Here is a 25352-nt window from a genome sequence, read left to right on the forward strand (position 1 = left end):
TTTAAGTGTTGGGTTCACACTGTGACTGCGTTGGTTGCTGTTTCTTGAGCAAATTTAGATGTTAGAGACTCACCTTAAAATAATGAGACCCTCAGGAGGCTCAGCAAGGAGAGCGATGCTGGGGTGACAAAGCCAAACAAAAACTGGGGTACCACTCCTCTGGTTTGGGTTTTCTTCCACATCTGACCCAAAATCCATGGCTTTGGGCTTGCCCTGTGTCCATGAGAGCTGGTTAATAGGGATAAAAAGGAGCCTGCAGCTCAGGTAGGGCTGGAACCAAGGCTCTGTTCACAGTAACACACAAATAACATTCAAGGGGCAGCCCTGAGCTGTCTCCTCCACCAGCAGAAGTGCTGTGGGCAGCCTGTCCTAGCAGGATTGGGTGCAGGGACCTCGGGTGAGCTCAGGTGCCCTCTCAGTCAGGCTCATGTTCTTGTTGTTCCATGAGGTTTGCTGTCTGAGCTCAGGGCAGGGCAGGGAAAGTCTCCAGTGTTCCAGCAAGCTGAAAGATGGAGAAATGCGATTTTGGGGGGGTATAAGGAAGCCACCGAATGTATTTGGGGCAGGGGAATTGGAGGACGGAGACACTTAATGTAACTTCTCTTCCTACAGCATGTGTTCACTGTAATATCTGCAGCCACCGGAGTGGCCAAGAGCAATTCATAGAATCAGTCATAGAACCCCAGCCTGGTTTGTGTGGGATGGGACTTTAAAGCTCCTCCAGCTCCAACCCCTGCCACGGGCAGGGACCCCTTCCCTAGAGCAGCTTGCTCCAAGCCCCTGTGTCCAACCTGGCCTTGAGCACTGCCAGGGATGGGGCAGCCACAGCGTCTCTAGGATGGAGAAGCAGGGGGTTGGACCTGGATGAGCTTTAAGCTCCATTCCAATCAAACCCAGTCTGGGATTCCATGATCACAGCTGGGTTAGCCCCGACACCGCTCACTGCTGCAACCCAGCTCATGCCATGGGTGGCTGGGCTGCTGAATAACACAAACTGGATTCTGCTTTCAGTGTGTCCTGGGGAAGGTGATTATCTCCCTATAAACGGTGGTGCTATCTGTGCTTGATGGGCAAGGGGAAAACCCCTGCTGCCAGCTCTCCCCATGGGTTGAACATCCCATCACATATAGAAATGGTCATTTCACCTCTTGCTTAAGTTCCCCCCTCTTAAATTCACTTAATGAATATTCAACAAAAGCCTTTTTACCCCTCTGGTGTGGAAGGCATTCCAGAAGTGGGAAGTGCTGTTGTGTATGGCTGATGTGCAGGTGCAGAGCAGCTCGCTGTAGTGCCTGCAGGGGCAGCTGCTGCAGTACCCACTGCCATCCCAGCTGTGTCAATGCACACCTATAAGAGATGCTCTGCTCTTGCTTTCTTAACTTAGAACATGGACATTTTCCTTTTCAATGTCTTGCAGAAGAAAGCAAATGGAGCCCCGAATGGATTCTATGCAGAGATTGACTGGGACAGATACGTAAGTGCCCCAAGGAACCTTCCCTCCACCCAGCACCCATGCAGCTCCCAATGGGACCTGGGCTGTACCCACATGCTGCCTTGTGGCTCTTGGGTAGGGTTAGGCTGCGGAGAGCTGTGATGGGCATCTCTTCCTGCAGGAGGAAGGAGCTGCTCCAGCTTTCCAGGGATGGAATTAGCATTCCCAATTCTTTCTTTTGGTTTTGTTTTTGTGCCCTATTCAGAACTCACCTGAGCTTGATGAGGAAGGATACAGCATCCGACCGGAGGAACCAGGCTATATCCTTTATGGCTGGCTTTGCCTCTTGGGTTACCAACTGTAAGATGAGCTGGGATTCGCAGGCAGGCCACTGACATAGTTGTTATTATCATTGTTGTTATTATTATTATCATGCCTAAAGAAGAGAAGGCTCTGGGAGACCTTAGAGCAGTGCCTAACGGGGCCAAGAAGAAAGCAGCCAGTCTGTGATTCTATGCTTATTTCTTTCCCCCTCTTTACTTCCCTTTTGAGCTGTCACTCCACAGCTCTAACTGGCTCCCACAGGGAATTACCTGAGGCAGTAGAGCAGAGGGTGATTTTAATTGCCTTTGATCCACTGCCATGAAATGAGGAGGTGTGATGAGTGGTGCCAGGAGCATCCCAGCAGGGTGTCCCATGGGGAAGGTGATGTCCTATCCCATCTGTGCTGGGTGCACATGCGATGTTCAAGACCAGAGCCCGTGCATGGTCCAGGTATGCAGGCACTGATGCGCATCACTGCCGGGCTAAACCAGGGTTGGCTTTATCCCTGTGAGCATCAGTGCCTGCATATGGATAAAGCACTGAAACATCACAGCAGTGGCAGGCACTGCAGGAGGATTTGTCCCTGCACACTAATCCCATCCACGGGAGTTTTGGATAAGCATTTTGGGAACCCCTCATTCCCACTCTTCAGGGATGCTGGAGCCTTTGAATCCCAAGGCTCTGCCCTCACAGCAGGACGAAACCTTCTTTAACTGTGCTCTACCTACCAAAGGAAAGCACTTCTACTCCTCGAGTGAATCTGAAGAGGAAGAGGAGGCGCACAAGAAGTTCAACATCAAGATCAAGCCTTTGCAGGCTAAAGACATCCTGAAGAGCGCGGCCACGGTGGACGAGCTGAAGGCATCAATAGGCAACATTGCACTTTCTCCATCCCCCGTGGTGAGTCCTCGTGTTTCTATCTCTTCCCTGGGTTACAAAAGCAGTTGTGCTCCTCAGGGCTCATCCCAAGTGATCAGGAAGCTCTCCCTTAGGATGGATGAGTTTCTCTTTATGTCCTTATTTATAAGGTCTAGTCTATACGGAACTAATAACGTGACTGCAGATAGAGCTCAGATGTATTGCAGTGATGTTTCCAGTTCAAATGTCTTAAAAATCCCTTTTCCTGCTCATAAAACAGAGCAACCGAGATTGGAATACACTATTCCCTTATTTTTCCCCTTATCTTTCAATGCGACCATCATCCAGGACACAAATTGGATCGGCCTTGCCCTCATTCCCAGGGCTTTCCACACCACCGCTATGGGTGTTAGAGGGAAATTTCTCACCCCAGGGGTGAATGTGGGGCTCCTGGAAGGAGAGGTCACCTCTCCTTGTATATACATGGTATAAACACCATCACCTTCTGGTTTCCCTAAGACTTGTCAAGATTTCTGTCATCTCATCCCAATCTGTTCAGCTGTGAAAAGACTTGATTTTTCCCTTTCAGTGGGCTTCAGTGTGGGCTTTAGTGTCTTTTCAGATGAAGCTTTCTGTGCTTTATAAATAGCCTGGATCTGAAGTGTGAATGAATCTCAAACCCGAAGCAAAGATGAAATCGAATAGATGTGTTTTATTTCTCCTTTCCAAACCAATGTGACGTGGCCGAGTTCCATGAGAGCTTCTGAGTGCCCCTGGCACATCTCTGCTTCCCCTCATGTTTGTCCCTTTTAGCAGTGTGCACTTCTGGATGCTTTTGGTGCTGCGACCAGGGAGGTTTAGGGGTTAGAAACTGCAGTTGGCTGCTTTGGGAAGCACAAAAACGAAAAAAGAGTTAAAAACCCAAGCTCAAAATGCAGCAGAAAGGATGGGGGGAGTTTTGGAGGCTGCAGTTATGTGCCTAAAAGGTGGATAATTTCGATTGAGAGGGGAAAAACCCCACAGAATTTCTTATTGTGAAACCGAGCTGATTTTGGTTTTGCAAAGTGATGGCCCCAGCAGCCTGGTACACACATGTATGTGTAAATAATGTATGAGAGTGTGATTTTGTGAGGAGAGAGGAAATAGTGCAACACGTCAGGAATGGGATAGGGAAAGTGCTATGCAAAACTTTCCAAAGGGCTCAACTCTTGGTGCATTCTCCTCCCCTCGTTGCTGCTATTTCAGGCCCCTGCCTGTGGGGTTTGGTGCTCCAGTCACCACAGGGCACTCGCTGGACCCCGGGTGTAGCCGGTGGCTCTGTCACAGCCGCTGCAGAGGTGGGAGTAGCTGCTCCTTGGTGCTGGGCTGCAGCCCTGGGTGTAGGGGTTCTGGAGAACCCAGCCAAAAATATGGATGTGGAGCAATGGAGCGAGGCCAGAGGAGGCCATGGAGATGCTGCGAGGGCTGGAGCAGCTCTGCTCTGGAGCCAGGCTGAGAGAGCTGGGCTGGGGCAGCCTGGAGAAGAGAAGGCTCCTGAAGGGGAGACCTGAGAGCAGCTCCAGTGCCTGAAGGGGCTGCAGGAAAGCTGGAGAGGGGCTTGGGACAAGGGCCTGTAGGGCCCTGTAGGCCAAGGGGAATGGCTTTAAGCTGCCAGAGGGGAGACTGAGATGAGCTCTTAGGCAGAAGCTCTTCCCTGGGAGGGTGCTGAGGCGCTGGCACAGGGTGCCCAGAGAAGCTGTGGCTGCCCCATCCCTGGCAGTGTTCAAGGCCAGGTTGGACACAGGGGCTTGGAGCAAGCTGCTCTAGTGGAAGGGGTCCCTGCCCATGGCAGGGGTTGGGGCTGGAGGAGCTTTGAGGTCCCTTCCAACCCAAACCAATCTGTGCATGTAAAGTGATGCTGTCTCTAGCAGTAAACACAGCCTGGGGCTGGAGCCGGTGCCTCCCTGTAAAACAGTGCAGACTCCGCTCAGCCTGAAGGGCTCAGGGAAAAGCCCTGTGCCAGGCTGGACAGAAGGAACAGAAGCTGCTTCCCTGCGTCGGGATCCAAGTCCCATCGCACAGAGCCAAAGGGCGCAGATGGAGACGTGAGTGGTGCTGCTCCCCAGTACACCGGATCCCGGCAAGCGGCACTGGCCCCGCTGCCCTGGGAAAGCACCTGTGCCCTGGGCAGGAGCTGGCTGAAGGAGTTTTGCATCCAAGGGAGTTCCTTGCTTTCCTGTCTGAGTCCATGCCCTTGCTCCCCTCCAAAACCAGCTGCAAAGCCATGCTCCAGCACCACATCCCTCCTGTGCATCGGCCTCTCCTGGACGAGAGCAGTGGGATGCTGTGTCCATGGGCACTGTCCTCCCCATCCCTTTGGGGTGTAAGCTATGGTGCCTCAACTTGAAGACAAGCAGGAAACTGGAGATGCTCTTGTAAACTGGTCTCGGCTGCATCTTCCATCTGAAGCCCAGTAGCTTGCGTCTCACTCCTTGCACTTGCAAGTGATGGGACAACCTGCACCTTGCCACGTACCATACCAGCAACGTCCCAGCATCTTCAGGCCTCTTTCCTGCTCCTTTTGTCTTTGCTCGTACATGGCCCTTCCAGTCTATAGCTAATGGGGCCTGTTAATGACAAGGCATGTGAATCCTTCAAATACCCTTCATAATACAAATCTTTTACTTCTCTGTTATCCCTTTACAGAAAATCTCTTATATTCTCATTTTTCATTTGTTTTCTTCCTTTTCTGCATTCTTTTAGAGGAGAAGTCCGGTAAGAAATACAGTTTTTTATCTCTCATAGCTTCTTAACACCATCTTCTCTGGTTTGCACGCTCCCTGTTTTGCATGTCTCTAGAATGAACTGTGAAATGCAAATAACAAATCCTACTGGTTTGGAAGGCGTGATGTTTGTTTTCCTTCTCCCTCGATTTAACTTGGAGCACTTTACTATGGAGCTAGGCTGGCTTTGGTTGTGCACAGTCTGGGGGTGTACAGAACCAGGGAATCAACCGGGTTGGAAAAGACCTTTAAGATCACCAAGTCCAACCGTTCCCCAGCACTGCCAAGGCCATCACTAAACCATGTCAAAGTGCCAACCCACACGTCAAACCCCGTGTGGTTTCACCCTGTAGTGGGTGAGGCACATATTGGACAAGGTGCCTGAGGGCACAGCTTTACCTGGGCATGTTTTACGTGCATCCTTGCACATCAAAAGATACGAGAAGGCAGAAAACCCCATCAGTGGTCCATGACCTCTGCAGTGCTGCTGTACGCGGTGGTGATGGCTTCCCTGAGAGGATTGGGCTTCCCGTGATTCTAAGCCCAGAACGGGGAGGTTCATTTGTTTCATAGGGTTTGGGTTCCTCAGGGGTCTCTGTGGATGCTGCTCTCCCCCTGCCTTATGCCCATGGCTACAGTGACCCCCCCGGGCAAGGGGTTTGCTCCCACTGGTGGGTGCTGGGGGCTGCGTGGAGGAGGAACCCCCCTGCAGTGTGCTCTGTGAAGCCGTGATGAGGGTGTGATGGGTGCTGGGGACTCGGGGTGCTGACCTGTTGCTCTCTGACCAGGTGTCTCTTCTCTCTTCCTTCTCGCTGACCGCAGCGGCGCAGCCCGGTAAGCGCCCGTGCTCGCTGCTCCTGCCCCTGCTGCTCCAGCGTGGGGGTGCTGGGGGGGCTGAGTCTGTGCTGGGGTTACGTGGTGAGCGCAGGGGAAGGGGAGCCGGTGCTGGTCCCGTTAGACGCTGTCGTGTGACCCAGGTGATGGAAGGACCTTGTCACTGTCACCACTGCTAAGTGGTCCCCAGTGATGGGCATCCTCTGTGGCTTGACCTGCATCCTTGCAGCCCTCCTGGGGATGCTGCTTGTGGTCCTGGGGTAGCCTCACTGCCCATCCTGCTCCCCCCCCTGCCATGAAGCCCCAGCTCCCATGGTCCAGGTGGGGGTGGTTTTTGCTGTGCACAAGCCCGTGTGTGTTGTATGGAAAAAGGGAGGATTTAGATTGCTAAAAAATGCATTATTTAGATCCATCTGCAGCCATGAAACATAGGAATCGGGGTTTATGCCATCAGCATGGGGTGATGCTGTAAGTGACCCCTGTAAGCCCCTGGCAGTCGGGATGGCTGTGAATGCAGCGCTGCCAGGTGATGGATTTTCATGGCTAAAAATCCTTTTCAAAGGGTTTTTTCTGCTCCCTGTGTGCTGGAAGCAGATGGGATTTCACAACACACATGTGTAGCCGGGCATATCTCAGCCATGTACAGTAAATATCACCCAGGACAGGCAATTCCTCCTGCATCTGCTGGGCTGCTTTGCTCCAGCTGTGTCCCTCCTTGGGTGACAGCTGCCATGCACCCGTGTCCCTGTGCATCCCTCTTACCTCGTGTGTTTCTAATTCCAGGGGACGATTAAAAGGAATTTATCCAGTAAGTATGCTCTGCAGCCTTCAGAAACAGTTGTTATACGTGTGGTGGTGGTATTGTGGGGAGGGGGAATACAAGGGAGTGGGTTAGGGCTGCTGTACAGTGGTTCTGGCAGAAATGATGGCACCCAAATGCCTTCCTTGAAGAAGGCCATAGGGGACATCCTATAGAAGCAGCTACCTGGTCTAGTTCTCTACAGAAACAAAATCCAACTTAAAAACCAGACCTTTTCCTGCCAGGATCCCCATAGCAGGCATGGGATGGGACACGTGCTGTGCATGGTGTGAGCCTCACACCAACATGGGGTCTGGGTGGGCTGGGGGTGATGTTTGGGGGCAGGTGGTGGAACGGCTCTAACCCTGCACTGTCCATCCTGTGCCGCAGATGAGGAGATCACGCGGCCCCGGCGCTCCACACCGACGCCAGACCCTGCCAGGTCAGTGCAGAGTCCATTGGGATCATCATCCAGCACAGGCACATCGCCCTGATGTGGTCTTTAAACACGTCAGTGGGCAGCTGCGTGTTTGCACCATTGCTCAGTGGGAAGAAAAGCCCGAATCCAGAATCCCAGCCTGGTTTGGGTTGGAAGGGACCTTAAAGCTCCTCCAGCTCCAGCCCCTGCCACAGGCAGGGACCCCTTCCACTAGAGCAGCTTGCTCCAAGCCCCTGTGTCCTTGAGCACTGCCAGGGATGGGGCAGCCACAGCTTCTCTGGGCACCCTGTGCCAGCGCCTCAGCACCCTCTGGGTGCTAAATTCACTGGGTATTTACTGCTGTGCAAACATTGCCCACCCATCGGCCAGCTGAGCTGCCCCAGTTTGCCTCATCAAGGACACCACAGCAGAAACATCACTTTGGTGACTTCTTAGGCTCATGAGACAGCCACATGTCCGTGTTTAGTTGTTAAATAAGCTCCGGGTTGCAGGATGCGAGAGGCACAGGAGCTTTGGGTCCATGGGCTCTCTGCTTGGATGCTGTGTAAATGAGGACTGAAGGGGGGTGGATGCCCCAGAACACAGCCAAATAAATCCATGCAGAATTGAGGCGCTGATGGCCGTGGCATCCTCGTACCAGAGGCACAGCTCTGGCTCTCCACAGGACCAGCAAGGACATCCTTTGTTAGAACCCACCTTGAGCCTGCTCTTGGGGAGAGCTGCCATGTGTGTGCTGTGGGTATAGATTGATTTAGAAGCCAAATCTCAGGAGGAGAGTGCCCTATGCAGCCCCAGAGCTTGACTCAAGCTGTGCTGGAGCTAAGCACGGTCCAGACCTTGACTTGTTTTCTCCCTTTCCCATGTGGTCTGGAGTAGCTCTGAGCAACCATCAATGCCCAGTGTCTCAGTGGCTGCTGGGGCATTACTGGGTCCGCACTGCAGTGCTGCAGCCGATGTTACCACTCTGAACTCCTTTCTCTCTGCCCAAACCCCTGGGTTTTGCCTGGTGCCTCTGAGTCTGGAGCATAAATACTCCCTGAAAGCCTCCAGGTCTGCAGTCAAGCACCAGGTCTGAGTGCAAGCCTGAGCCTCATGGTTCCTAAACCCGAACCTCAGGGTTCCTAAACTTGAACCTCAAGGTTCCTGTACCTGAACCTCAGGGTTCCTAAACTTGAACCTCAGGGTTCCTAAACTTGAACCTCAGGGTTCCTAAACTTGAACCTCAGGGTTCCTAAACTTGAACCTCAGGGTTCCTAAACCCGAACCTCAAGGTTCCTGTACCTGAACCTCAAGGTTCCTATACTTGAACCTCGTGGTTCCTGTACCTGAACCTCAAGGTTCCTGTACCTGAACCTCAAGGTTCCTGTACCTGAACATCATGGTTCCTGTACCTGAACCTCAAGGTTCCTGTACCTGAACCTCAAGGTTCCTGTACCTGAACATCATGGTTCCTATACCTGAACATCATGGTTCCTATACCTGAACATCATGGTTCCTATACCTGAACATCATGGTTCCTATTCCTGAACCTCAAGGTTCCCGTACCTGAACCTCAAGGTTCCTGTACCCGAACCTCAAGGTTCCTGTACCTGAACCTCAAGGTTCCTATACTTGAACCTCAGGGTTCCTGTACCTGAACCTCAGGGTTCCTGTACCTGAACCTCAGGGTTCCTATTCCTGAACCTCAAGGTTCCTGTACCTGGACCTCAAGGTTCCTATACCTGAACCTCAAGGTTCCTATTCCTGAACCTCAAGGTTCCTGTACCTGAACCTCAAGGTTCCTCTGCCCTTGTCTCCTCATCCCACAGCAAGAAACCCGTGGAGGACCCGGCTGCGCTGGCACCGCTCTTCGGGCCCCCGCTCGAGTCGGCGTTTGAGGAGCAGAAGCTGGACGGTGGGTCAGGGACACGGGGGGCATCTCCTGGCAGTGCCCCATGGCTCTGCCGTGCCCTGGGGCTGGCTCACAGCACCCTGCTCTGCCAGCAGGCGGGCAGCCCTGGTCAGTAACCCCCTGGAGCTCCTCTTAGAAGAGGAGAAAGGCAAAACTAAAGCAGAACGCAAAGGGTGGATGATTGTGTTACAGGCAGTGCGGGGTTGGGTTTATCATCTACTCCTATAATGGTTTGTGTTGGGAGGGACCTTAAAGCCCATGCAGTTCCAACCCCTGCCACAGGCAGAGACACCTTCCACTAGGGCAGGTTGCTCCAAGCTCCGTCCAGCACTTCCAGGGATGGAGCATATACAGGGTATATAGAAACAGAGTATTTAAATCAATTCTTTAATTGTGTGGTCTTGGGACACATCCTGAATGAGAGCAGCTGACAGATATCAAAACACTGATTTTCAAATGAAGCTCTGACTACGCCTGTTCACCAGGCTCTGCTGATGTACATCAAAGCTGTTCTGCACACCACAGCATCGCACTGATTTAATTGAAGCAGGATAAGAATGGAGCTCTCTGCATTGCAGCTCCCCATGCCCATGAAGATGCTATCTCAGTAGTGCCATTTCCCCCCAGAAACAGCATTGCCCTGCACAGGAGCAGGATGACACCTTGCTCCCTTCCCTGCCTTTCTTTTCCCACTGCTTTCCCAAGGCACAGGGAGCTGCAGGGCTTGTTCTCCCCAAAGAAAAAACCCATTCACCCACTGGAGTGGTTTGTCCACGGAGGGTTCTCCTCCTCCTGGCTCTGCTCAGCTGTCATGGAGTGGCCACTGCCCCTTCTCTGTCTTGTCATCAGTGATTCCAGTTCATTCTCTGAATCAAACTGTGCTTGTGCGCACTTCTCTCCACGTAGCTCCCCTCTCAGCAGTTTAAATGAGATATAAACCAAGGGTTTTCCTCCTACAATCCCTGTGAATACAACTGGATCTTTTCCTTTTGAGACCCGGAGTGTTTTTCAGCATATCCTAGAATTCCTCATGAGTTTTGCAATTAGTGCAGTGTCTCACTTAATGCAATAAGCCTCCAAACACATAAATGGCACCGTTTTGTTTGTCAAGCAGCGTGAGTGTCAAACTAATTGCACGTTTAACAATCAGGCAAGCCTGTAATTATCTAACATTACAGAACCCTCTCTGTCTTTATCTAATGAGGAGCTGCTGTCACTGTTTGGCTTCCTCTCGTCACGTGAGTGTGTCTCGTCTCTGTCTGTTGGTATTTGTTGGACTGTTGGGTTTATCATCACCTTTACATGTGTATCTGTTTGTTTTCCAGCCACTATAGATCAGCCTGAGATATGGGGTTCGGTCCAGCCCGTCAACACAAGCATAGAGTCCCCAAAGCTACCGAGACCTTTTCCAACTGGAAGTAAGTGACCGTGCAAGTATCAACCAGAAATTACTCAATATATACAGAAATTGAATCAAAGCTTTAACTTCCCCTCATCCAAACTCCTGGAATTGTGCAGGTTTTAATCACGTAGCAGGTTAGAGGCTTTCACTTCCCCTGGCTTCAGTGATGATGGTGGAGGAAGGACACAGGTTGGATAAGGACGGGATGGATGGTACCCAAGGCGGGGGGGATGATGCACAGCCTCCCTGGGGAAATGTGCATCTCCAGCCAAGGCAAGTGGCCTGCATGGAGCCAGGGATTAAACCCACCCTGCCCTCAGAGCAAGGAGCACCTGATCCTTCATGCTGATGATCTGGTTATTGAGGTTGGAAGCACCGGTTTCTCCAGGCAAACAGCCCTAAATCCCTGGTTTTCATTGGAACTTTTCCCACTGCCTGGTGCAGCCAGGGGAATCCTCCTCCCTAGCTGCAAAGTTATTCCTTCCTTGCTCCCCTGCTCCTTTCCCCCCTTACTAGCAATTAACACAACCCATTTCATGCCAAACCCATCCCCAGCCCCGGTGCTGATGTGGCAAGGTCAAGGCAATGCCTGCTCACACCATGAGCTTGCCAGGGGAAGGTGATGCTCGTGATTGGAATGGTTGCTTCATCATAGAATCATGGAATGGTTTGGGCTGGAAGGAACCTTAAGGATAATCTTATTCCAAGCGAGACAGGGACCCCATGGTTAATGGTGCTGACCTGCATCTAGAGGAGGAAACCAAGCCTCCAGGTGTTTAGGACTTGGATGCTGTTTACATAGCATCCTTAGACTCTATGATCTTAAAGGTCCTTTCCAACCTATTTGAATCTGCATCTGCTTTGCCAAAGTACCCCTGTAAAGCAACACTGGGTTAATTAGCCATGATGTTCCTCCTCCCACATGAGCATCCCGGATTCATGCGGGATGAGCACGTGAGGAACGCGGAGGCAGGTATGTGCCTCAGAGGCTACGGGTTTTAATTAAAATGGCAATTCAGGGTTTTAAATCATCAGTCCAATCAAAGGCTTAAAAATGAAAACCACCAACAATGAAAACCCAACAGAAAAGCCACCAGTGATTGTTTGTTGCTCCATGCTGCCAGATCCTCCTTTCCCAGCAAACCTGCTGACAGGAAAGCTGGAGAGGGGCTTTGGACAAGGGCCTGTAGGGACAGGCCAAGGGGAATGGCTTTAAGCTGCCAGAGAGGAGACTGAGATGAGCTCTTAGGCAGAAGCTCTTCCCTGTGAGGGTGCTGAGGCGCTGGCACAGGGTGCCCAGAGAAGCTGTGGCTGCCCCATCCCTGGCAGTGTTCAAGGCCAGGTTGGACACAGGGGCTTGGAGCAAGCTGCTCTAGTGGAAGGTGTCCCTGCCCGTGGCAGGGGTTGGAGCTGGAGGAGCTTTAAGGTCCCTTCCAGCCCAGTCCATTATAGGATTCCATGATTCCTAATGCACCCCCACTGAATCTTTCCCTCTCTCTGTTCTTTTTGCAGCACCTCCACCACTCCCACCGAAAAACATCCCGGCCACGCCGCCACGCACCGGCTCTCCTCTGACAGTGGGAATAGGTAAAAGCCCAGCACCACACTCTGTGCCATTCCACAGCCCTGGAAGCCTGATCCAAGGGTTGCTCGGGGGGGGGGGGGGTGTAGCGTCCCTGTGGCTGAGTTTTGGATGTAGATTTATTCCTGGTGCATCCTCCTTCCTCTGCATCCGTGGTGCTTCAGCGGATGCTGCAGTCGGGGTGATGCTTTAGGATCGTTGCAGAGATGCCTTTAACACCCAATTTGGTGTCATACTGGTAAAATTAATGTTCTCTCTTCCCCAGTGCCTTTGGAATGGGTCTCATTTCTAGATCAATTTCCTTTCTAGAAATGAAATGCAACATTAGCCTTAAAGTCCTGCCCAAAATTGGGAATAAACAGAGCACTGTTACTGCTTGGAGCAGCACTGCGCAGTCCGCTTATGAAATAACAGGGTCTGCAGTGCCTGCCTGTGCTGGGGGATAGCTGGTCCTGCCCTCCCAAACTCCTAGTGCTCTCAGGGACAGCGGGAAAAGCTCCCTAGGGCTTGGAGAAAGAATGAAATGGTACCTGGAACCAAGGACAGCCTGAAAGAAGGGTTTGAAAGATGATGTTGAATGCTGCAATAGGACATAAAGTGCTTATAAGCATATAATTCATGTTGCTGGCAGGGTGCTGTGTGCTGGGGGGGCTGGTTTGGGGAAGGAAAGTGTGTTCTCGATCTTTGTGCAGGGCACTGTATGGGTACAGACCATCTCATTGCACCCACATCATACTGAGCACCTTGGGGGGTCATCACCATGAAGAAATCCCCTGGCCTGAGCTGACTGCTCTTTCTGTCAGGATTTCATTCATGCTCCATAGCTTGATTCGTCCATGTGAGCAGCCAGGCTGGCAGAGCGTTCTCCTACAGACATCAACCAGAGCAAACGTGATGCCCAGCCATGTGCTGTGGTTTATTTGCTGGGGTCCGGCGTGCTGCACACGTCAGCCTGTGCATCAAGCAGAGCAAGCAGCAGAAGTCTCTTTCCCCTTGTCTTAGCAAGACTGTATTTTATCCCTTAAACGCAGAACAGCAGATGGCTCCCCACAAATGCAGGAACAGGGGTGGGATGCCAACACGAGGAGCCCAGAGGGCATGTTACTGTTATCCATATGCACATGGCTGTAGCAGGGCCATGGTCCGCACTCCATCCTTCCATTCAATCTGTGCAACACAAAGCAGTGGGCAGCTTTCCTGGTGTTAGAGAGCTGCCAGTTCCCCAGGCTCCAGCCCTTGGGGAAGATGAATGCAAGAAAACAGGGCACCAAAGAAAGGAAGGAGGATCTCCCTCCTCTGGATGCATAACACTTTGCTGATGAGCCTTGTCTCTGTGTTGGTTAGGAAGTTGGATAGGAACAACGTGTGGTAGCTCAGTGAGCAGAGCCCTAAAATACCCTTATCTGCTGCTGCTTGCAACTGAAATACATACACCTTGTCTGCTTCCCTGCACTGCATGCCCAGTCCTAGTTCTTGAGAGTGTCAAGCCAGCATGTTTAAACAGATATATTTAGATGTATGTGTTTATAAATAGATATATTTAGTGGACTGTGCAAGAGCTGAGTGCATAAGTTTAATATCTGCTGATAATTCAGAGTGATGATAATGATGTAGCAATACCATTTGGATGGCAGAGAGCAAAGGCCGAGAGCCAGCTCCAGGCTTTGGGAGGATATGGGACTGCTGTGTGTGAAGCGATGACGCTGAGGAAGTCTTGGCTCGGGGTGCATGCTCTCTCATACAGTGTATGTATTTCAGTCCAGTGTGGTCCATTCTGCATGGCACATGATGTGATGCAGAAACTTTCTTGCACATGAATTATATTCCGTGGCAGCTTATAAGAAAAGGTGGTTTTAAAGCATCTCCTGTAGGAAGTAGCTGATGTAGAGCCCCATAGAGAATAGCGCGACCACGGTGCTCTGGGTTCATGCTAAGTTGTCAAATCAACTACTTTGACCACAGGAGGGGACCAGACAGCAGCAGAGCTCAAAGGTGACAAACTCCCGTCCATCAATGACTTGGACAGCATCTTTGGCCCCGTGCTCTCCCCCAAGTCTGCTGCTGTTAACGCAGGAGACAAGTGGGTCAATTTTTCCGATCAATCCCCGGAAAGCGCGACTCCGGAGCGGACGCCCCGGGACAAAGCGGGGTCCCCGGCAGCAGCGGGCAGCCCGGCCGGTGCCCCGGCAGCCGAGCCCTCGCGCCCGCTGCCCTCACCGCTCCACCTGGAAGAGGTTCCCAAGAAGGTCTCGGAGCACCTTAAGGAGGATAACTTGGAGCCGGTCGCCTCTCCCAAAGATTTTGGGCTGGGACAAAGAGCGACCCCGCCTCCCCCTCCGCCTCCCACCTACCGCACGGTGGTCTCCTCACCCGGACCGGGCGGCAGCAGCGGCACGGGCAGCACCAGCGGTACGTCCCGCGGCCTTGGCTGTGCTTCGGGGTGGCCGTGACCGCATCCGTCCTCCCCTTCCCGCCTGGTTGTGCCTGTGCCCAGCGCCGTGCTCCCGCCCAGCCGTCTCGTGCTTCCGCGTCCAGCGTCTGCACTCTGCCTCCCGTGTCCTCCTCTCCCCTGCTCCTTGCTGCGTGTCTGATGGTCGGATGGCTCTGACAGCCTTTTCCCAAAGCTTCCCCGAGCTGTCCTTCCCACTTCTGCTACACCACATAACCCCCACCACGCAAAATTCGGCTGTTGCAGCAGCTCCATCCTCAGCAGGCTTCAGAGTGAACATAGGTGGAAACATGTCAGGTGAATGATCTGAGCAAGCCTCAGACCAAGGGGGGTATAAATCTGTTGCAGATGGACAGATCACTGCATATCATCACCCCAGGGTGGCAGATACCAAATGACTCAGAGGTGGCACAGGTCTGAATGGTGCTTAGTCACTCAACCATGAGAGCTTGGGTGCCCAGCCAGCTCTGGAGGGACAGCTTCCATGGTGAACCTCTCACCAGGGCAGAACCCGAGCGGTTCATGCAGCATGGTGCTGGCTGCCTGGCTTCGCCTGCTGAATTATGAATGTCTGTGTCCCATCAGGGCGAAGGAGCTCACAGGGGTCAGCTTACACAGTGCCCACGGTGCTTGAGGAGGTGCAACCTGATCATGCCACTTTAGAGGCTGACCCCAGGGCACTTTGTGTACCAGTGAAGTGTGATGCGCAAATCCCATCCGCACCAGCAATCCCGCATCCATGAAAAGTTGTTTTCTGGAGGGTTACCCCTGCAGATCCATGCAGGCAGTGGTGGGAGATGATGGGTGTGTTGGGTGTCCAACCGCTGTCACCAGCCTCATGTGAGCGTGAAGGCCATGCTGTTGCTTTGGGGGCTTGCCACCTCCACAGGTGTATGTAGGGTGCTGGGGCCATCCCCCTGAGCGTGGCTGTTGCTGCAAGTGTGGCTTTGCTTCAGTGGTGATGTCTTTTCTGTGCTGGGTTGGTGGGGTGGGTGAGCGGGACAGGGACTGTCTGCTGGGGCACTGGTTGGAGCTGAGACTTCTCCAGGAGACTGGCAGCAGGAAGGAGCAAGCTTCTTCCCACACTGCTCCCCACCTCCATGCCAAGTGAGCCAGTGCCATGTGTGAGCAGAGATCTGCAGGATGCAGATGTGCCGGTGGCTCCGGATGGATGGAGAAAACCCACTTGGTGAGGCAGCACTGCCTGCCTGGGAGGATCCATGTGTCCTCCCCAGGAATCATCTCCTGTCTGGTGTGCTTTGCAGCCCACTCACACCTCAGCCTTACCCAGGACAGCAGGCTCTAAAAATGCAGTATTGAAATCCCCTATCAAAATCATGGAAATCTTTGGAAAGCTGCATCCTGTGGCAGCCGGTCTGGATGCACGGTGTGGATCCAGCACCATCCTGCTCCTGCCCTCTGCACCTTTCCATGACCACTGTTGCTGCACCCTTCCCTGGGCTTTCACATGCCATGGAGCAGAACCATCCTAGGGCACCTTCCTGCCTTCATGTCCCGTGGTTGCCTGGGTTCCTGGGTGTCACCAAGGGCTGGGACTAGCATGGAATCATCATAAAATGCTTTGGGTTAGAAGGCAGCTTAGAGCTCATCCAGTTCCAACCCCCTGCCACGGGCAGGGTCACTTTCCACTAGAGCAGCTTGCTCCAAGCCCAGCATCTAAGAAGGCTTCTTATTCATGCTGGTTTACAACCTGGTGCCACAGTTTCTTGTAGAGACTGTCTAGAGGTAGGTACATGGGTCTCCCAGGGACCTTCAGTACCTGAAGTCTAAACCTCCCTGCATGAAAGCTGAGGTCTAGCAGGGCTTTGGCTGGCTGGTGTCTGCTTCTGAGCTGGAGCAAAGGGCACCTTTGAAGCCTCCACCTTCTGACACTCGTACAGTGCTGGTAGCTGCTTTCCCTGAATAATTCCTGTTTTGTCAGGCTTTCACTGGGATAAGGAAGGAAAAATCAACACTCTGGTTTCCAGGTTAGGATTCTAAATAAATAAGGTTTGAATTTTGGACTTGTGCAAGTGAACAGCCAGGATTTACTGTCTGAGCTTACCTGGGGGGAACTGCTGCACCTGGAGCAAAACAATCTGCTGAGCATCCTCTTCAGCATCGGATAGCGCTTCTATTTGACTGCAGAAAGTTCCCCTTTGCAGCAAGGCAGTGGCTGCTGGGAAGCACAGGAATCCCAACAGCAGAAACACTTCCAGAGGGCTGGAAAACACATTAAGCTTCCAGAAAATCTGGTAACCTTGCTCTTCCACTCTTCATTGTTCAGGCAAAGCTTTACCCCTCTGACCAGGACCCCTCATTGCCATGGTGGGGGACTGACCCTGCTCACTGGCTCTGCCACCCCAGGAGCTGGGGAATCAGCATCAGTTGCTGCAGGGGTGAGGCATCGTTTTCCTCCTGCCCATGTGTGGTTTTCAGGAAAGCCATAAGATTCCTCCAGCACAGGGACCCTGGCTGAGGGAGTCGAGTACCCAGCACAGATAGGCATTCCCTGTGAGAAATCCACTCGCATCGGCGATGCCAAAAAGCAATCCTCCGTGCTGCTGGTGCGGAGCAATGATCCACGGAAGCGTGTGCAGCGCATGTGTGAGCACCCACACCAGCTCCTGGGGGAGAGGTCCATGCACCCAGACGGGCACGGGGTGGGCAGCTCTGGCTCCAGCCTGCAGTGCACTCACAGCTCTCCTCTGTTGCAGGTTCCTCATCCCCGGCTCGCCCCGGCACGCCGCTGGCTACCTGCAGCACCCCGCCACCGCCACCACCCCGGCCCCCCTCCCGGCCCAAGCTGCCCCCCGGCAAGCCTGCTGTGGCCGATGTGGTATGTTCATGGTCAGGAGCGTGCTGAGCACCGGGAGGGGTGGTGGGTCTCCATTCCCAGCCTGGTTAATGGAGCAGAGCAAGCCAGCTCTGGCTGTGCTGGGAAGGGTGCCTGGCTAGGGGAGGGGGTGACCATCACCATAATGTGCTGGCTGGGCTGTTGGGTTCTGTCCAAGCTGCTTCAGGTAAGTTATAGAGAGTGTTTATAGATATAAAGTTATTGCAGAAACCCAGAATGGTTTGGGTTGGAAGGGACCTTAAAGCTCATCCAGCTCCAACCCCTGCCATGGGCAGGGACACTTTCCACTGGAGCAGCTTGCTCCAAGCCCCTGTATCCAGCTGGCCTGGAACCCAAAAAGGATCCTTAAGGACCCAAAGAGCTGACCCCTGGTGAGCTGGCACGTGATGGGCACTGCTCCCTTCTCAACGCTAAGTGCGTTCAATCCATCTAATGGCCATGGAATTGCCATCCTCGGTGGGGATGGGGACTTCAAACACCCAGACCCTCAAGATGCTGGGAATCATCCGGCAGTTTTCAAGGTCCAGACTAAAATGCCGTTGGCACTAAAAGAACTAAAGTTGTTCAGGCTTGCACTAACCCAGCGGGGCTGCCCTGGGATGCCAGTGGCACCAGTGGGCCTGGAGGTACGCAGAGGGTTACGGCTTGATGGGAAGGCTTCTGTTTGTTTGATGCAAATGTTGCTGTGCATATTTCCTTTAACCTGCTGTTATTTTATGTTTCTCTACAGTCCAGGCCTTTCAGCCCTCCTATTCACTCCTCCAGCCCTCCTCCGATAGCACCTTTAGCCCGGGCTGAAAGCACTTCTTCCATATCTTCCACCAATTCCCTGAGTGCAGCCACCACTCCCACCGTTGGTAAACACATACAGCACTGCTGTTCTCTCCCCTTTCCTACCTCTGAACATCCTTCAGTATGGTTCTTTGGGTTGACATTCATTAGCTTTCATCGGGCTTTTAAACGCAAAGAGGGATTTGGGGGGGGGTGCAATGTGTCATGAGTGTGATGCTGCTAGGGAAGCTTGCTCTGTGGCAGCCCCAGATGTTGGGAAAGATGACTGTTTGGTGAAGGTAGAGGTTGTCACCAAGTGAATATAACATACATGGTGATTATGGTCTGTACCTTTGGTCAAAATAAGCTTTTTATGGCGGGAGATGCTTGTGCCTGGAGGGGAGCGGGGCTGGAAGCCAGACCTTGGGATCCAGGAGACACCTAATACTGTATCTCTTTGAATGACCTAAATTCAAACCTCCCCTTAAAGCGGCAGTGGGAAATGGGTCCTGGAAGAGGCCCTTCCTAACCCTTACCTGGACACAGACACAAGTGCTGTAGTTTTCTTTTGGAGTAATGTCCTGAAAAACATGGCTTTTGCCAAACCCCTTTAGGCCCCTCGCTGGGGCATGAAACAAGAAGTGTGAATGAAGTCTGGCTGGCAGCTCCCAGGCTCCATATGCCAGGCTCCGCCCTGTGCTTCCCCTCCATCCCTTCCAACCCTTCTATCCCTTCCATCCCCTCTGTCCTGGCTGCTGGCGCTCCCTCCTCCTCCTCCATCCCTGCCATCCCACCCGGCTGCCAGCCCTGCTGCCCCTTGCTTCCCGCAGCTCCATCTTCCAGGAACACCTTCCTCCTTTTCCTTTCCTTTCCATGTCTTCTGTGATGAGTCCTCCTGGTTCGCGTGGTGGGGAAGGAGCTCTGCAGTCCATCACTAGTGAGGGCTGGCTGATGGGCTCCAAATGGGGAGCTGGAACCCCAACCCTCTGAGAAGCCGAACCAGGCTGGTGGCTGTGTGTGCTCGGCCATGGTCCTGGCTGCAGCATGTCCTGTTGCTGTCACCTTATGAGCCACGGGGAGCGGTGGCATCACCACCCAGCTCCATGTGCCGTGCACTGGGTACCATCCCCACGGTGTCCATCCAAACCCTCCCTGTAGGTTTACTGGAGTGTCCAACCTGCGTCTCCGTCCTGTTGTTTGCTTTGCTCTCGAGGTGTTGTAGATGCTTGTACCTGTTTGCTGGCTGTTGGTCACCGTCACAGCGTGCTGTGGGGAAAAGGAAGCATCTCAAGCAAGGGGCTGGCCAGCCCCGAGCATCCCTGGTGTGTTGGTCCTGTCTGTGCCCATTGTCCTGCAGCTTTGGCTGCTGTTGGTGGGGCTGTTGGTGGCCTTGGCATGGTGGTGAACATGATTTTGGTGGAGAGGAGCAGCCAGGCTGAGGACAGGGATCACTGTGGGGTCTTCAAGAGGCAATGGGGGTTGTGTGCTGGTTCTGTAGGCTGAGCAGGCAACAGGTCCTGCTCTTGGATTAAAAGTTATTGTTTTTATCTCCAACACACATATTTTTGTGAACAAAAATTGCTGCTTGATGTTTTTAATGATGTACCCACCCTGAGCAGTGGGGGCTGATGCATTCAGAGCAGGTAAGAAGCTGTGTCCACTGGCCTCATAGAATCACAGAATAGTTTGGGTTGGAAAGGACCTCAAGATCATCCAGTTCCAACCCCCCTGCCATGGGCAGGGACACCTCACACTAAACCATCTCACCCAAGGCTCTGTCCAACCTGGCCTTGAACACTGCCAGGGATGGAGCATTCACAACCTCCCTGGGCAACCAATCCGAGTGCCTCCCCCCCCTCACAGGAAAGAATTTCCTCCTTATATCCAGTCTAAACATCCCTTGTTTAAGTTTTAACCCATTGTCCCTTGTCCTGTCACTACAGTCCCCAATGAGGAGTCCCTCCCCAGCATCCCTATGGCTCCCCTTCAGATACTGGAAGGCTGCTAGGAGGTCTCCATGCAGCTTCTCCAGGCTGAACAGCCCCAACTTTCTCAGCCTATCTTCCTACGGGAGGTGTTCCAGTCCCCTGGCTCCTATGACTTTCATTGGGGCTTTCCTTGGCAGAGAGATGAAATCAGGGCTCTGGGGTCACCCCATGGCAGAGGGACACTGAACATGGCAGCCAGGAGCAGCATCTCCATGTTTTGCCTTTCCAGCTCCATGCAGACAAAGTGGTGGGTGCCTTATTGCCAGGATTTGGCCTGGGATAAGCTGGATGGGGGGCAGACAAGGGCAGATGGGGTTTGGGAGCCACTCTGGGAAAGACCAAGCATCTCCCCATTCTCCCCACCAAGGTGGCCAGGGCAAGGGTGGGCAGTGGTGCTGGGTGAGCATCCATTCAGCACTCACCTCTTTGTGCTGGCTGTGAACCCATCATGGGTTTATCACTTAGAATATTGAGAAGATAAGGTAAAAGGTGTACAGGGCAGGGAGCAGGGATGTATGGGCACAACAGTGGGTTAGGGATCTCTGGAGCTCCCATGAGAGCACTTGCTGCTGGGTCCATCTCCGCTACGCTCTGCATCTCTTGTTTTCCATGGCAAAGTCTGATGAAATTAGTCCAGAGGGCATGTGGAAGAGTTATTTCACAGAATCATAGAATAATGGAATGGGTTGGGTTGGAAGAGACCTTAAAGCCCATCCAGCTCCAACCCCCTGCCACGGGCAGGGACACCTTCCACTAGAGCAGCTTGCTCCAAGCCCCAGTGTCCAACCTGAAGACTGCCAGGGATGGGGCATTCACAACTTCCTTGGGCGTTCTGTTCCAGTGCCTTTTCCTTTACTTGTCCTCTGTGCTGGTCTGGTTTGCTTTCGTTGTGGTTGCATGTGCGGTCTGAATAATTCATTGCAGGGAAAGAAGCTGTTCTTCCTGTGCCAGCGCCTGTTCCTTTTCTCGTTCAGATCCTGCTCTGTCTCTTCCCGTTGTTAAACGCGCTGCTCGGTTTCATTTGGGATTCGCTTTCTCATTCTTGTTTTGTTTCCTTTCTTTTACGTTTCTTCTGCTTGTGTTATCAGAAGATGATGCTTTTATTGACAAACTGCCCACGTTTGAAAGGCGCTGTGAGACGCCTGCAGGTACTGTATTAGCAGGGCGCTCTCAAGACATCTTGGCTTTGGAGTGGGGAGGCTGCGGGCACCCTGCGCCCCAGCACCCATCGCTCACAGCACCTTGCATGACAGTTTCTGAGTGACAAAAAGGACTTTGAGGTGAAACACCATCACCTCCTGAGTTCAAAAAGGTTAATTTAACAGCTCAAAACGTCGTTTTCCCCCCCTGCCCTTAGTTATTTTGACAGGACTTGTTATCCAATGTGGCTCTTGAAGCAGTTTGAGTGCAGGGAGCTGGTGGCTGTGATAGGAAAGGGAAACTTCCAGCTAGGCATCTCCTGCTCTGTGTGAGTGTGTCTGTTTATCCGCAAGTTTTATGTCCTGAAATGCAACACAAAGCACCTATGTTTCACTGTCATCTATTCTGCACACCGGTGTGGCATGCGGCTCAGCATCCCACCGGGAAAACGCTGTTGTCTGAGACATCACTGGAAGTGAAGAGGATAAGGTCATGGTTCCTACAATCAGTGCAGTTAGAATATGCTATTGGAGTGCATGAGCCAAGAAGCTGCTTCTACTCTAGACAAAGAAAGAGAAACCCCTCTGAAATCCTTACCAAGCAAGCAAAAACACTCTTCCATCTGGGCTTCCATAGCTTTGCTTTCTGCTTTTTGCTAAGCCAAAACCAGAGTTTCAAGCCCCTCCTTTCCTTGCACGTGAACGGCTTGCAGCGCCTCGTCCCCTCCCCGTAGCGAGATAAATGACCTGCTCTGTGACTCACACTGTGTCCTTCTCTCTCCCTCTCCTTAACCTTTCCCATCCCGCTTCAACTCCTGGCCATACAGAGAATGAACAGCCTTCCCTCGTTTGGTTTGACAGAGGAAAGTTTTATTTGACTTTCGAAGGTAAGTAGTGCATAGCATACCCGGTAACCACTCGCTCCCCTTGCTCTTGCTCTCTGACTCCCGGGGTTTCCTTCCAAGGCTCCAGTCCGGCTTTCCATGCAAAATGCTACTTAGATGACATCGCAAGTTCGATCCGGAATCATTCTGATTTGTGCTATTTGTCCCGATGATCTGTTTCCCTGTTTATTCATTCAAAACCAACCCAAACAAACCAAAACCCAAAAGACTCTTCTCATACCGAGACTGCGGTGGAAACCAGAGAGCCAAACCGCTTGCACTGCCGAGGAACTTGACTCTGTCAACCAGGGCTTCTTTCTACTCTCCCTTGCGAGCTGCTCGTCACCTTGAGCAGGCTGTGGCACAGTGTGGTTAATTACACACCAAAGGGTGATGGGTTCTTTGCCGAGCCACGGTCCTCTTCCCATTGGATTTTTCCATGGTGAGGGGTCGGAGGCGTGCCGCATTGCCAGCAAGCATCACTGAAATGCCAATAGGTTATGCTGCCGGTGTGGCTGCTCAGAGGTGGTGTGAGTTTTGGGGTCCCTAGTCGATGAGAAGCCTCTCTGGGGAGGATGCAGGGGGAGAAGAGCTTGTTTTGGGGTGGATGGCAGCTTCTCTGAGCAGCATCACATCTTGGACAGGGCAGAGGCACCAGTGCTGGGCAGCCAGCCCCACCTGAGAGCCCTGAGGCTTTGGAAGAAGCCTCATCTCACAGACAACATGCCAACATGTTTCCTTATAAAACAGCAAAGCAGGGAGGTTTGCTAGCAGCAGGAATTGGTGCTTTAAAACCAGCTTTGGAGCTGCTGTAGTGCTTGCAGCAGAGCTGTGCTGGGGCTAACTGGAGATGCTGATGGCATGCGACATACCGGAGGACGGATCCCATATGTGATCCATAAGTGTGTTCCTTCCAGTAAACAGCCAAATGGCTGGGATTCGGGATTGCAATGCCTAGCTGTTGAGCATGGGCTTGTATTTATAGAGCAAACCCCATTCTGGTGAGTGTGAAACTGTAGGAGCAGCAGAAGGCAGGGATGGAGGTGGTGGTAACCAGGAGAGCGGTTTCTTTTTTCCTTCCCTCTTGCCTTTTCATCAGCCACAGTGGCTGGGTCCCAAGGTCCCCACTTGATGTTCCCCATTCCAATGTCAGCCCCTGGCATAGACTTGGGAGGGGGCCATGAAGGAACAGCTGATGCTGGGTCACAGCAGCCACATTTGTATCCCTCAGTATTTATATCCTGGCACCATGTTTCCTCTGTGTTTTCTTCTCCTCCTCACTCTGCCTAGCACCAGCACTGTGAGAACATTTAGTATTTGGGGGTTTTCCTGTGGTTTTGTATATTGATGGTTTGGAATGGTGTATCGGAAATCTTATACTTTGTACTGCCAGTGTGGATGGTCTGGAACAGGAGGTGAGCTTGTCCAGGGAATGCTGGCTGCCTGTGAAACAGCTTGCTCCAAGCCCCTGTGCCCAACCTGGCCTTGGACACTGCCAGGGATGGGGCAGCCACAGCTTCTCTGGGCACCCTGTGCCAGCGCCTCAGCACCCTCACAGGGAAGAGCTTCTGCCTAAGAGCTCATCTCAGTCTCCCCTCTGGCAGCTTAAAGCCATTCCCCTTGGCCTGTCCCTACAGGCCCTTGCCCAAAGCCCCTCTCCAGGTTTCTTGGAGCCCCTTTAGGCACTGGAGCTGCTCTCACGTCTCCCCTTCAGGAGCCTTCTCTTCTCCAGGCTGCCCCAGCCCAGCTCTCTCAGCCTGGCTCCAGAGCAGAGCCAGCATCTCCATGGCCTCCTCTGGACTCCAGCAGGCCTTTTGGATATCTTACGTTTCTGGGCTTGGGTTTTTCTGTGCTAGGATCTGTGCATTTGCAGAACGTGGGGCAGTGTGCTCATGGGTGATGAGACACAGTGAAGTTTGGTGATGCTCTCCTGTATACACGGGCAGAGCTGCTTACCAGGATCACTGGTACTCAGCCGTCCTTACTCCACGTCTGTATTTTCCACCTTCGTGTAGGGAAAATAAGGCAAATGAACCTGGTGAGCTGCATATGGCTGGGTCCAAAGCTTCATCAAGTGTTGGGGTTTTTTCCCCTCCAGGATTATCAGGTCATTTTGCCAAAAGGAGAAGTTTCTATAAATGACTTCTGAAGCAGTCATTGAAAAGCCGGATTTTTGGTGGAGGCGTTCCAGAGGAACCAGACTTGTCTCTCAGGTTTCTGGAAGAGAATTCTTGGGTTTAAAATAGAGTATACTTTTCTTTTCAAATTAAAGTTTTAATTGAAAGAGTTGTTTAGTGTCTGAAGCCATTAAGAGAAGAATGAGGTTCATGAGGGAAGTGGGGAGGGAACTGAGAGCCAGGAATGCCAGTTATATCCTCATGATCTTTATGCAAAGCCAGATTGGAAATGTGGAGGATGTTTGGTTGCTGTTCATATGGACTCAGATTTCCAAAGGCCACCTGAGCCTGCGGGTAGAGCTATGTGAGATGAGCTGGTTTATTCTTGCACATAGGATTTTCTTTCTGGAGAATGAAGAAATCTCATGTACATGCAGAGAAATGAGTGGAAGAAATGAGACTGAAAATCGGGGGTAAGGCACATTGGTATAAGAGAAGCCAGCCCCTCATTCGATGTCCCAGTGCAGGGTGTAGGCTAAACCAGGCTGGTGCCAGTGCACGTATATTCAGGAGGTGGCTTTTTTCCTCTCCCAAATAACAATGATTGCATTGCCAAGGATCACGGGGTTTGCTGCTGCTGGATGGCTAAAGACCTTCCCCTCACCTTCCCTGCTGAGATTAACCTGGTGTTCCCCTGCTGAGTGACGCCTCCAGTTTTCTCCCCTCTATAGCCAGTTTGTATTGATGACTTTGAACCCCGTCTGTATTTCTGGGTGGCCATGATGAGAATATCCCAGTGTGTTCAGCTGGATTCTGCGTGCTGT

At 52.5% G+C, this 25352-nt stretch overlaps 1 protein-coding gene and 1 long non-coding RNA gene across 8 annotated transcripts in view; both read left to right on the forward strand.

Moving 5' to 3' along the window:
• Positions 1–25352, forward strand: part of LOC134166637 (uncharacterized) — a 59488-nt gene that overhangs the window by 23309 nt on the left and 10827 nt on the right. The gene's annotated exons all lie outside the window — the stretch shown is intronic.
• Positions 1–25352, forward strand: part of SGIP1 (SH3GL interacting endocytic adaptor 1) — a 49893-nt gene that overhangs the window by 17902 nt on the left and 6639 nt on the right. For 3 of the 7 annotated variants that reach the window (XM_062624439.1, XM_062624436.1, XM_062624440.1), the window contains exons 5-16: positions 1418–1474; positions 1698–1752; positions 2481–2668; positions 6994–7018; positions 7400–7451; positions 9257–9342; positions 10665–10757; positions 12254–12328; positions 14286–14732; positions 17490–17611; positions 18360–18486; positions 22355–22414. In XM_062624439.1, coding sequence (XP_062480423.1) covers positions 1418–1474; positions 1698–1752; positions 2481–2668; positions 6994–7018; positions 7400–7451; positions 9257–9342; positions 10665–10757; positions 12254–12328; positions 14286–14732; positions 17490–17611; positions 18360–18486; positions 22355–22414 — 1387 coding nt within the window. The remainder of the gene's footprint in view (positions 1–1417; positions 1475–1697; positions 1753–2480; positions 2669–6993; positions 7019–7399; positions 7452–9256; positions 9343–10664; positions 10758–12253; positions 12329–14285; positions 14733–17489; positions 17612–18359; positions 18487–22354; positions 22415–25352) is intronic. The other 4 variants (XM_062624437.1, XM_062624438.1, XM_062624441.1 and 1 more) reach the window with 4 other exon arrangements.

The sequence above is a fragment of the Pezoporus occidentalis genome, unplaced genomic scaffold, assembly GCF_034315485.1.
Source record: "Pezoporus occidentalis ecotype Australia unplaced genomic scaffold, CSIRO_AGI_Poc_V1 ctg267, whole genome shotgun sequence".
Classification (NCBI taxonomy): Eukaryota; Metazoa; Chordata; class Aves; order Psittaciformes; family Psittacidae; genus Pezoporus; species Pezoporus occidentalis.